At 43.3% G+C, this 13,036-nt stretch overlaps 1 protein-coding gene across 4 annotated transcripts; it reads left to right on the top strand.

Moving 5' to 3' along the window:
• The first annotated feature begins 6,276 nt into the window (after positions 1-6,276).
• LOC146893638 (antiviral innate immune response effector IFIT1-like) lies at positions 6,277-13,036 on the top strand. Of its 4 annotated transcripts, none has more exons than XM_087907974.1 (2): positions 6,277-6,433; positions 10,401-13,036. In XM_087907974.1, exons 1-2 carry the CDS (start codon positions 6,408-6,410, stop codon positions 11,791-11,793), a joined length of 1,419 nt encoding a protein of 472 aa, XP_087764100.1. In that variant the 5' UTR covers positions 6,277-6,407; the 3' UTR covers positions 11,794-13,036. The 4 variants fall into 4 exon arrangements, with proteins under 4 accessions (XP_087764100.1, XP_087764099.1, XP_087764102.1 ...); XM_087907973.1 differs by having other exon boundaries at positions 6,364-6,433; positions 10,380-13,036; XM_087907976.1 differs by lacking the exon at positions 6,277-6,433 and adding an exon at positions 6,506-6,924.

The following is a 13,036-nucleotide window of genomic DNA, read 5'->3' as shown; positions in this document are numbered from 1 at the left end:
TGTCCAGAGAGAGACATCCCTGCACCAAGAGATGCTGTTCCAAAGGGGTTGATGGAGGCGATGGGAACATAAAGGACCAGACTGGCATCTTCCCAATACAATTGTTTCTCAATCAAAAGAACTGAAGTTCTGCACTGTCTCCCTGGAAGTGAGCCCATAGTCATGTGGATTTGATGGGAAGGAAAAAGGGAAGTTTAGGGATAGCAGAGTCCATCTACAGGTCGCTTCCCCTGCAGTCTGGAAGTGGTTCATACCACTTGCTTTGCTGTCTGGCTTTCTGTATGATCTTCTGGAGGTGCCATCATTTATGTCCACATCCCTCTGCAGAACTTCTCAGTTCACCTTAGACTTTAGGAGTTAACCCTTTGTTAACCAGGTCAGTATTCCAGAGCCTCGAGCCATGAAGTCTTGCTTTGTGTTTATTGTTCTGAGATGTTTGTTTGTAAAGTCACAGCCCCATAAACAAAAATAATCATTTTGTAGAGTGCTGTATTCACATCCTTGATGCTATCCTGTCCTAAAGGATAAGAAGAGCAGTCTTGGAAAGTGCAGAAGGTGGAGCTCAGACTGGTTCAGGTCTAGGTCAAGTATGTTAGTTTAGTATCTTGGTTTCCTTGGTTAATCTGTTTTCTCAGCCCTGCTGAGGTCTACTTCCTTAGCCCGGCCATGGAACCCTGTCTCCTCAAATACAGCTCATTGGTCCAGCGTTGGCATTTGCCACATCTTCTTCGTAGTTCAAAATATTGAGACCTTCTAATTTTGCCATCCCTCAGAAGATATTATTTCTAGGAATTCCTTGCCTACAATCCCTTCTCAGATGACTTGTTCTACCGCAATTAAAACACTTGGCCTTTTGATGTCTCATACCATTGGAAATTGCTTCTCCTACCCAAGCCTCAGTATGATCATCAAATGTCTCAACATTTATTGTATGCAGGATCCATTCATCCATTGGTACTAATCTGACCTTTAAAGGCCCAAATACCTTTCTGCCTGCTAAGTTGATGTTTTCAAAAGCCAGAGATTCCATAAGTACTCATCTAGGCTCTGGGTCTGTTACTCCTATTTGTATAGCCTTAGTTAATCTTTGTAAAAGTCACTAAAGGATTCTCTCTGACTTTGTTTAACCCTAATATATGATTCAATTCTTTTTCCTATTCTTGAATCCTGTCCTAAACAATTAAGGTTGCTGCATGGCATAGGTACAAGGTGTTTTCATTGTATAGAACCTGATCCCATGGCCATGACTAATAGCCCTCACCAAAAATTTGATCTTGGGAAGCCTCAAATTCTTTTGCTTTTCCTTGTTGTTCTAAAATTTTTTGCCCCTTCTCACTAGTAGCTGGTCCTAGGTTTTATAAGAAGCTGGGTTGAGCAATAATGGGAAGCAAGTCAATAAATAACTGCCTCCATGGCTTCTACATCAGCTCCTTCTCTGGGAATCTGTCCTATTTGAGCTCCTGTCCTAACTTCTTTCAATGGTAAACAGCAATGCTGAAGTGTAAGCCAAATAAACTCTTTCCTCCCCAACTTGCTTTTGATCATGGTGTTTCATTGCAGCAAGAGAAACCCTCAGACAGCCCTCTTGTTTAAGAGCCATCGTAGCCACTGCCATTCTTGTAAAAGGAAACTGACAAGCTCTCTTTGGGATGGGCTCTAATGGTCACAGTTCCATGCTGTGGAAGCCCAGCTGAGAGATACCTCCAACCAGTGCATGTCTAATGCCATCTGACTCAGTATTGAGGCCTTTTTTGAGATAAGCACAGACTGACTTTGATTAATCCTGGTCATTAATGCCTGACAATAACCCTGAGTCCAAACATGAATGCCTGGAGATGCTGGATGTCCATCCAAGGTAGGCAACCTGACCTGACAGATACTCCCGAACCATCAGAGATGCACATTTCTACATGATTGGCAGAAATTTCATTCAAGAATTAACCAGGTATGTGGAGGCAGAATTGGTCAAGGGCAGAAAGGTCCAGAGAACAGACATAATTGTCCTGAAACAGACTTTAAGATGGACTAAAGGGCCAGGCAGTGGTGGTCCAAGCCTTTAATCCTAGCACTTGGGAGGCAGAGGCAGGTGGATCTCTGTGAGTTCCAGGTCAGCCTGGTCTATAAGAGTTAGTTTTAGGACAGGCCCCAAAGCTACAGAGAAACCCTGTCTCAAAAAACCAGGAAAAAAAAAACAGACTAAAGGAAAACAGTGAACATTGACACAGACAGCCAATATACTTTTGCCATGCTTCATGCTCATAGGCAGATATATAAACAGAGGGACTTAGTCACCTCAAAGGTAAAGATTTTTAAAAATAAGTATAAAATTGTCCAGTTGCTAGAGGCCATGTGGTGCCAAGTGAATTGCCTATCATTCACTGGCCAGGACACCAAAATACAAAGCCCCCAAACTCAGGGTAACAACCAGGCAAATTAAGTTGCTGAAGAGGATGATCCCCAAGAATCCAAACCCCAGACTTTTCTGGAACTATCTGTTGTCCCTGAGCCCCACCTGTGCTTTGATAAAGATCTTCCTGAATCAGTTCAGTAGATATCAAGTCATATTCTTGTAACAGGATGGCTGCTTGTTTGTCCCAACTGCCCAGAACTGAAATAATCACACAGAAACCATGTTCATTAAAATACTGCTTGGCCCATTAGCTCTAACTTATTACTGGCTAAGTCTTACATCTTAATTTAACCCATCTCTATTAATCTGTGTATCACCATGTGACGGTGGCTTACCAGAAAGATTCTAACTGGCATCTGTCTCAGGTGAAGGATCCATGGCTTCTCTTCCCGCCTCTTCTTCCCAGCATTCTGTTTAGTTTTCCCCACCTAGTTTTGTTCTCCTATGGCTCTGCTATACGCCCAAAGCAGTTCCTTTATTAACCAATGAAAGCAACACATAGACAGAAGGACCTTCTACAGCATATTTTGACTTGGGGGCTTAGGAGAGACACAACAGATGGTGGATCTAACCTGGCAGAAGAATCTGCATGCCAAAGGTACTGGGCCAAAACGTGCCAACTGCCTTGCATCACTCCATGCACTTGTCACCTAAGAAAATCTCAGATGCCTTTCTAAAACTTTACATTATCTTCATAGGTTTTTCATCTCAAAGCTATTTGACAAAAATATCATAGTCTAATTTTAAGTACTTTTCAATGTTCTGTTTCAGCTGTGAGGCACTCTGAAACCCATGACCACATATCCCAATATTGAGCTTAAAAAAAAACTAAGCTCATTGAACTACTGGTGCTCAAAAATTAAAAATTTTTCTTAATCATTAACCTTTTCTTAATCATTAAGCCACAGTCTATATGGCTCCTCAATAGAAACTTACATGTTGTAACAGTGACACTTCCTTGCTTATATTTTTAACCATGAAAACTCTATCTAAACTGACATTATTATTATCATTTAGATAGTATAGCTTAGGAAGAAATCGTCTTCATAATAATAATGCCCAGTGGAATGAGATGTTTCCCTGAGAGAAACACACTGCATTACAGGCAGTGGGAAGGTCCCCACACACAATCACACCATGCCAGATACCATGACAGCAGCAGCAATTATGTGAGGGGACAGCAGAAGCCAAAGACGTTCCAGGGTCTGTGGTCTCCGGGTCTTACCTGTCAGAGATTGACCTATCAGAGAGTTTCATCCTGGTGGATTGACACTTTGAAGTTCAGTTGTCATCTTTTGCTCTTCTGACATGGCTACCAGCAAAGACACCCCCCCCCCACCAACACCAAAGATTTGACAGGAAAACATAAGTCAAGGAGGAAATGAGGAACATGCCTACTCGATTATGAGAACCCATTATGCTGTATTGCTAAACATCAGTTTTCCATTTACTGTAAGAACTGAGTCACTGCTTTTAAGTCTCTTTTCTGGATCCTGGCCTGCCTCAACCTGTAGGCCCATATTTCTATATGGTGTGGGAAAGATTCTGAAGACCTAATCTGCTGACCCAGATTCTCACAGGACCTGGACCATTGCCAAATTCATGCTAACCACATGATGCACTTGTTCTGTTTCCCTAGCAGTTACTAAGCAATCATTTTGTGCACAAAAATCTCCGTGTAAGCCACCTTCCTAGTGTTCATGTCAGTCTTTGCTCCTGTTTCTATTTCTTCTTTCTCAAGCTGGGCAAAGGCTAGTTTGAAGAAATTACCTTGAAGTTGTCTTTTTAGATGGATCCTTTTAAATAAAGAGCCAGAAGAAGAAAGCTGGAAGAAAGTAGCCTCCCTTTCAAAAATCTCTTGTCACCCTGGCTCTGCCACTATTGGGATCAGCCGAGTACCAGCACTGCAGAGCATTATAAATACTGTGTTTGACTGTCTCCGGGGCTTTTAAACTTGAGCCAGAAAGTGGAAATATCTACACTGCCTCGGTTTAAAGCTCAGAACTAAAGTTTAGCATCTGCACAGGGATGCTACCTAGGGCAATTCTCTCAGTGTCTGATGGGGGGCAATTGCCGTGAGGAAGGCTTCTAGCTGATGCTTAGCAAAGATTGGACTGAAGGGGAGATTGGTCCTGCTTTAAAAACAATGCTCACAATTACTTGAGGTTCTTAATCAACTGTCACTGTTCCCCACTAGATCTCCCCATAGCCCCAGAAGGGAAGTTTTATTATTATTTGGATTAACAAGTGAGTAACTCTGGCTAGGAAATGTCAAACCAAAGAAGCCAAGATGTCGTATTCAGTTAGCAGCAAAGTTCAGTAATGACCGTAGGCACAGTGTCTCCAGGCAGCCTTTGCCTCTGCTCAGTACAATCAGGTGTGTATACAGGAAAAGGAGAGAAAAACATATTAATATCCCACGTTATGTGAGAGCTGGGGAAGAAAGAGAAAGTCCTGGACTAGACAGATGTCAATAACCTTATCTTGTAATGCACAGTCGGAAACTGCTCTCGGTCCTTGCTTTCCCCTTTGCTTATCTGACTACGCTGCTGCCTCCAAAAGCCAGATAGGAAACACCTCCCAAGGGAGCTTCAGAACCACAGCTTTTCAACGTTTTCTCTTCCCCTGCTAGTTGGATGGATAATTATACCAGCCTCAGTCTCAGAAAATGTTGATGTTGCATTTGATGGACACTATGTGCGTGTTTTGGGGATGTCATAGCAGGGGACTGTTAATTCCACTGATGGAGAATAAGACCACAACCACAGTTTAAAGCCAAATTTGAAGTAAGCCTTAATTAAATACTGGCCAAGTGGATGGGTTCTGGCCAGGTACATACCCAGATTCTCAGGAAATGGTCCCAAGTCATGTTTGGAGCGTCTTAAGAAGGAAAGCCCACAATTCTTTGCAATTCCCATCAGCTTCAATCAGGGACAAGCGTGTATACTCATGTACCTCCAGCCTGCATCCCGTCAGGGGCAAACGTGTACACTAATGTACCTCCAGCCTGCATCCCGTCAGGGGCAAGCGTGTACACTGATGTACCCCCAGCCTGCATCCCATCAGGGGTAAGAGTGTATCCTGACATATTCCCTGCCTGTGAAGCTTCCAGCCACACGTGTCAAGCACATCTGGTGCAGATGGATCACGGGGACTTGTTTAGGAGAGTGAAAACGTGTAGCTGGGTATATCCCACAAGCAAAGAGCCTCCAGCATTTCAGGAGCTATGTGTCCTTGATCAAGAGGCTTGTAAATCAGAAGCGTTTTTGGTTCACGGATCTCTAAGGCATAGTAATTAAAACATAAAACATAGCTTTGACTCCCTCGGGACCCAGTGAAACAGCTTAATAACTATGAGTCTAACTCAAAAGAACTATGTGGATCTGGAATTAGACACTAATATCCCCACTTCCCTGGATCCTCTAGACTCCAGTTGCCCATCACAGTCTGCTGATTTTACACCTTGCTACTTACTGAGCTCCTGCTCCACTGGCCAATTCAAACAGGTCGTTTGGGCCGCTGATAAGGTCATTGTATTCTAAGTGGGCAGGGGTAGGAATTTCACAGGAGGATATAAATGGCTTGGACTTTGTTGTTTTCAGGACAATATCGCAAAAAAAAAAAGAAAACAGGGAGAAATCAACCATTTGTAATCTCATTCTGCTACAAATGCTCTCTCCGGTTTTCTGTTATACACAAAACATGCACCCTAAAATGCCCCTTTGGGGGTATGTGGTAGTAACAGAATAGTCTGATGTGTTACATGAAAATACTCATCCTTGTCTCTACTCGTTTTGCTCCAACACCGGATGTAAAGGAGAAACAGCCTTCTTTAAGTTTCCTTTTCCATAAGCTATAACCTTGCCAGTTTCGTTTAGGTCATGAGAGGTGTGAAAAACTGCCTAGTAATCCTCCTATATATAAATACCTCGCTTATCTGAGAACCCTTAGAACCTCATTGAATTTGGAAGAGACTCTTGGCCCGAATCCCAGTACTATGGAGCTGCCTCCAAGCAACATGAGGTAAAGACTTTCTGTGCTCTGCTCCACCTATTTCTGTACATATTAACATTCTAAAATATAGAACCTCCGATGACTGGTTCCTAGCATGCTTCCTCCTAACAGAGCCGTCCTGCTCATGGTCATGATGCTGAGAGATCTCAGTCTGGCCCCTGGAGAAGGTATGGGTAGGAGGAAACAGCAGTGATAGCGTGATGACCACAGGCCTCTGAGGGCTCAGAGGGAGAGAGTCAGTAGATCTAGAATGGTCCTTAGCGATAGCTCTCAGGATGGGCTTATTGAGAGCCTTGGTGGAGAATTCAACCACCACCAACTTAAAGGCCAGCTTGCTGGGATCTCACAAGGGAGGATCAAGCCCTTGACCTTTCCCGGCACCCTAGTTTCTGAGTGGTGCAACCAAGCCACTGAAGCCACAAGAAAGTGAAAATGTCAAAGAGATGTAGATAAAGAAGTCCACGTGGGAGATAAAGAACGGAGGGCAGTGTTCCAGAAAGGTGAGGTGAGTTTCTTACCTGTAGCAGTCTGCTTGGAAAAGGCAACATTGCTCTTGAGGAAATAAATAAGAAAGCCCTTTTATTCCAAAGGAGATACCACTCTGTGGATTTCTTTTTAACCTCAGTGGCAATCTCCCAAGGGGACACTTATAGACTGCTCATGAAAGAACAGAAGCCTGGGCCTGCGTGAAGACTGGCAAGCAGACAGATAGAATGTTGACGGCAGAGCATTGGGGAAGGAGAGGAAGCAGGTTGTAATTTGATAACCAGATTAAATCCTAGTGGAAAGGAGAAGCTAATTTTAAAGGTATATAGATAGATAGATAGATAGATAGATAGATAGATAGATAGATAGATAGATAGATATTTTTAATTTATATGTATGTGTGTTTGCCTGCATGAGTTTGTGTGTATCACCTGCCTGCAGGTGCCCAGAGAGGCCAGAAGGCATCAGAGTCCCTAGAACTGAGTTACAGGCCACCCAATGTAGGTGCTGGGAAGTGAGCCAGGTCCTCAACGAGAGCAGTAAGTGTTATTAATTACTGAGCCATCTCTCTACTTCCAGCATTTGATAATTACAATAAAATATGAAAATGACATTACTCTAAAATACATTTCCACTATATTCGCTATGCTGAAATTCAGCTTGTGTGGCTTCGGTGTCAGTGTCAACTGGGTTCTTACTGGAAACACAAGTTCCCAGATGACACCCCAGAACTGCTCACTCAGATGACACCCCAGAACTGCTCACTCAGAAACTCTGGAGTAGGCTCGGCCATCTGGATGTCTGAGGCATCCAGTGCTACATCTGGGACACTAGACTCAAGGCCTGGAAATTTGGATCTTCAGCCTGGGATGCTCCAATGTAGGCCCGTATTTCTACGTGGTATGGTGACCAGAATCTCGGGCCACAGTTTGTACCTGCTGCCCAGGAGGTGATCACCTAGCCTGTGGCCATCCCTAACAAAGGGTCAGGATGTTGTTTTGCTTCTTCTTTGTAGTTTGGAAGATTCCTGAAAAGAGATGTTAGTTCCCTATACGTGACAAAGCTGGCATACAGAGAGGAAAGATGTGACAGAGCAGGCATAGGCAGATTCACCTGCTTACCTAGGAAACAGAATGCTACTAAATTTTCCCCTCAGTTTATGTTTTGGTATATAAGGCTCTTTAGAGAATAAATGCAGAGGAATTTTCAGAATGTGAGCTCAAGATTTCATGAGGGATCACTGAAAAACTCCCTTTCAATAAAGCCACGTGAGTTGTCTTTAATCCCACATCTCCCCTCTGATCGGGACAAATAATGTAAGGTCTGGGCTGGTACTGGACCTCCACACTCGGATTCATAAACCCCACTCCTACTCCTGGTTAGAATGATGACTCTCTTGATATAGTGCAGATCTTGTTTGGGTGCCCATAGCTGAGTTCTTGAGAACAGTGGTCCTGTCATATTCAGACAATGATTTGTTCCAATCCACCACAACCATTGGCTCTTATTTTTTTTCACCCCCTCTTTTGAGATATTCCTGAGTCTTTGGGAGGGGCTGTGATATAGATCTCAAAGTTATGGCTGAACACTCCAATAATACTTATTCTTAGCACTTTGATTAGGTGTGAATTTCTATGGCAATAACTGTCCACTGCATGAAGGACAGAACTCCAATGAGGCCTGAGAATTGCACAAATCTATGGGTAGAGAGACATCAATTGAGAGGGCAGTTGTCTCACCCATATGGCAGCTAACAACTTTGTAATTGTTGTTCCGAAGGATTTAATCTCTTCTTCATACCTCCTTAGACACCAGGCAAGCTTGTGGTACACATATACACATTCAGACAAAACTACCTAAAGCGTAATATAAAATAAATTATTAGAGGGAAGTTTGATATTATGTCCATTTGGCAAAATAATAGTAGTAAGGCCATCCCTGGGGCCTAAACCATGGATTCTTGCCCAGACTTGCAGTACCAGGCATGTGTTTCCTCCTGTGAACTGGACCTCAGATCCAATCAGAAAGTGACTATTTGTTCCATAGCTTTCATGCCACCCTGGTATCAGTGACCATATCTTGCCACACTGGTCATTCTTGCAGTTCACAGGTCTCATAAGTGGGTAAGACTTTTAGTAACTCCTCCATCTCCAGTAGCCTGAACAGTACCTTCCAGGATTGTGAGAACTCGTCAGCAAGGGAGAAACCACCTCAGCAGTACTGACTTGATTTCCCCAGATCCTGTGCCGATGAGTGGAGTGTCCTCAGCAATAGGGTCCTATCGCCAAGTATTGGTGGACAATCAAGAATAAGAACAATATTCTGTATTATCTTGAAGGTCTCTAAAACACCTCTGACCAACAGCATGAAGGACGGTGTCGCACAAAGCTTTTTTACTTGACAACTTATGGCATCTAGTATAAATATAATTCTCCTGTGTAGGGTAAATCTAATAAACACATGTTTCTCTCTTCCTCTCTCTCCCTCCCTCCCCCTCTCCTCCCCCCCACTAAGTGGCTTTAATACCGGTGATCACATGGAATTGGATAGCCTATCAAAAGGCTTGTTTCTGGAGAAAACGGTTTCTTTCTCCCTGAGCAGTCACTGACTACCTGTATTTCTTTATCTAGAACCGGGATCTTGTGAAACGTTTCCCAACTCTAAAGTCATGTCAACTGATGCAATCATTATGCACGCCATGTTTATGCAAGCGCATTGTTGAGACTGTATGAGTAGAGCATCCTTGTCAAAACTGGAAGTTCCGCTCACCCTTTCCTTACATTCTCTGAGCCTTAGGTATCATAGCCACCTCAGTCAGGGTTTCTACTGCTGCGATAAAGACTATGGCAAAAAGCCAACTTGGTGGGGAAAGTGTTTATTTCATTTTACAGATGTAATTCATCAAGAGGGGAAGTCAGAGAGGGAAATCCAGAAGGGAACTTGTCGGCAGGAACTGAAGCAGAAGCCATGGAGGAATGCTGCTTACAGGTTTGCCCCTCATGGCTTGTTCAGTCGATTGCTTATACAACTCGGAACAATCTGCCCAAAGATGGCACCACTATACTAGGCTGGTCCCTCCCACATCAAACAACTACTAAGAAGATGCTTCATGGGCTAGCCTACTGGTCAATGTTAATGGGAGCATTTTCTCAATTGGGAACCCCACTTCATTAATGACTCTAGTTTTTGAGTCAAGATGGCATAAAACTAACCAACACAGGGGTTAAATCCTACTGATAGTAATGACATTATTATTTGGATTGAACTTCAGACATTTTGTAATCAAATACTAGTACCATTAAATGAATTGCATTTTTCAAATTGTTATGTAAAATTACTCCCTATGATAAGAGAAATAAACAGAAAGAAGGAATAAAAACTGGCAGTAGGGATGTCTGGAGAGAAGGTGTTTGGCAACTTACACAACTGGCTTGATTTCCAGTCTACAAAGTGTGCAAAAAAATATCAGTAACTGGGCTCTGTTTTACAGTGAAGAACCTCATAGAACTCTCATCCACAACAGCCTGCATGAGCTGGGCTGTCACTTTACTTGGACGCTGATTATAGAAGATGCGGACATGCCTGATTTGGAAAGGAGAATCATTGATAAAGATTTACCTGACCCCAACCACAGCTTGAGGATGCTCAACCTCCTGGCCTACGTGAGACACCTGAAAGGTCAGCATGAGGAAGCCCTGCAGAGCCTGAATGAAGCAGAAGCCTTGATCCAGGAAGAGCCATTGGGCAAAAGAAGCCTGGTGACCTGGGGCAACTGTGCCTGGGTGCATTACCACATGGGCAGCTTGGCAGAAGCCCAGACCTACCTGGACAAGGTGGAGAATACTTGCAAGGAATTTGCAAGTCCCTTCCGCTACAGGATGGAGTGTGCCGAGATGCACTGTGAAGAAGGCTGGGCCTTGCTGAAGTGTGGAAAACAGAATTATAGACGAGCCATGGAATGCTTTGCAAAAGCTCTGGAAGCTGAGCCTGAAAACCCTGAATACAGCACTGGCTATGCCATCGCTGCCTATCGCCAGGATTTCAATGACAGCAGTATTTCTCTGGAACCCCTAAGGAAGGCTGTAAGGTTAAATCCGGAAGATCCATACATTAAAGTTCTCCTTGCCCTAAAGCTGCAGAACTTGGGAAAATCAGATGAAGCAATAATGTACGTTGAAGAAGCTCGGGACAACATATCCTCCCAGACCTATGTCTTTGGATATTTGGCCAAATTTTACCAATTGGAAGGTTTTGTGGAGGAAGCGCTCCACTTCCTTGATATAGCCTTGCAGGCAAAACCTTTCTCAGCCTTCTTGCATTACCAGACTGGACGTTGCTACAAGAAACAACTGATCCAAATAAAGAATGCTACAAACATGCAACCTAGAGGTCAGGATAGAGAAAGAGCAGACCAATCGATCCATTTGGCTATGGATCACTTTCAAAAGACTTTAGAACTGAAACCCACATATGAGACAGCTTACCTTCATCTGGCTGAAATGTACATAGAAATTGGCCAATTAGAAGAGGCAGAAGAGAATTTTCAGAAAGCGCTGAGCATGAGGGGCACTGATGCTACCATACAGCAGGACATTCATTACCGCTATGGTCGTTTCCAACTGTATCAGAAGAGATCAGAAGAGACAGCAATCACGCATTTCATAAAGGGTTTGAAAATAGAAGTAACTTCTTCCTACGCCAAAGACAAGCTTCTCAAGGCTTTGAAGCAGCTGGCTGAAAGACGCATTCGCAGGAATTTTCGTGTTGTGGAAGGCTTCGGCCTCCTTGGGTTTGTATACAGACTCAGTGGGGACACAAGCAAGGCTCTGGAATACTACGAGAAGGCCCTGAGACTCACAGAAAGATTGAACCCTGAGTTTTGAAGCACAGCTCACCAAGTAACATTAAGCATTCTCACGGCTCATTATTCTCCTGTGTGTGTGTGTGTGTGTGTGTGTGTGTGTGTGTGTGTGTGTGTAGCTGTTGCCTTAAATGCGCGGAACCAGATGAAGCAAGTTAGAGATGATTACTTCTCTGTATTCTGCCTTTCTGCAGGCCTGTTTTTGTTTGGTTTTGTTTGTTTAATTGGTAGGGTTTGTTTTCTTCTTGGAGCTGTGTTTGTGATAGGCGCTTCCATCCTCCTATCACACTTGGCTGCACTCCCCGACCATGGCTGATTCCTGCTCTTCTAGACACCTGTGAGCTGCTGGACCAACAAGAACCACTTTCGCTATGAGTGCGCCTTTGGAGTCCATGACCTACACCCTCAGCCTTCGAGCACCCTGATCAAAGGAGACTTCACCAAAGAAGGCTTATTTTTCATGCTTGAGGACTCTCGGACATTCAGCAATATGTGAGAGCAAATTAAATGAACAAGGATGAGCATTATAAAAGGGGGAATTAGGGATTCCCCTACAGTGTTCCACCCAGTTCATAGTTCTGTTCTTATAGGTCCCATGATAGCCATAACGTGCTGGTCAATGAGCTCAAATGTATAATCAACACAACTTTCTATATCAAATTTATATCTCAGACAATTGTGGTGTGTAGTGGATTTTAATTGTATTTTGATAAATAAAAACTGCCTGAAGATCTGAGAGTAAAGCAATACCAGTGATTAGCCTTACAGACCAGATTATGGCAGAACACACCTTTGATCTCAGTAGCCATAATGACAGAGACCTTCAATCCCAGTGTGGCTTGGTTTTGATCCCAGCCCTAGAGAGGAATATAAGATGGAGAGAGACAGCTCTAACACACAGTCTCCTTCTGAGATTCCAGGAAGCAAAAATTGTCATTTCAGACTGAGGCCGAGGTAAAAGCCAGCGACTGGCTGTTTTGCTTTTCAGATCTTCAGGTTGAACCCCAATTTCTGACCCTAAGCTTTCATTTAGTCATGCATCAGTGGTAGATGTATGAGGTCTAAATACTTGGCATTTGCGTACAGCTAAGAAAACTTTCAAAGTGTTTGGGCATGACAGAGTAAAGGTGTAACCTATTTGGAATAGGCAACCTAAAATTGGCATAAATAGCTACATGACACTGCTTAGATTACTGAGAGTTGTGTGATATTATCTTTATTTTTATAACCCTATAACATTCAATAAATCTGCTAATATCACAGAA

This window comes from Myodes glareolus, chromosome 7, assembly GCF_982192425.1.
Source record: "Myodes glareolus chromosome 7, mMyoGla1.1, whole genome shotgun sequence".
Lineage (NCBI taxonomy): Eukaryota > Metazoa > Chordata > Mammalia > Rodentia > Cricetidae > Myodes > Myodes glareolus.
The sequence above is the reverse complement of the archived record's forward strand: the minus strand, read 5'-3'. Positions and strand labels throughout refer to the sequence as shown.

What these genes read in the sequence shown, in the direction of transcription:
- LOC146893638 (XM_087907973.1), top strand. Translation starts at nt 6,408, where the DNA reads ATGGAGCTGCCTCCAAGCAACATGAG. An exon ending in CTGCCTCCAAGCAACATGAG is followed by an intron (nt 6,434 to 10,379) that starts GTAAAGACTTTC and finishes AAAAAATATCAG; the next exon opens with TAACTGGGCTCTGTTTTACA.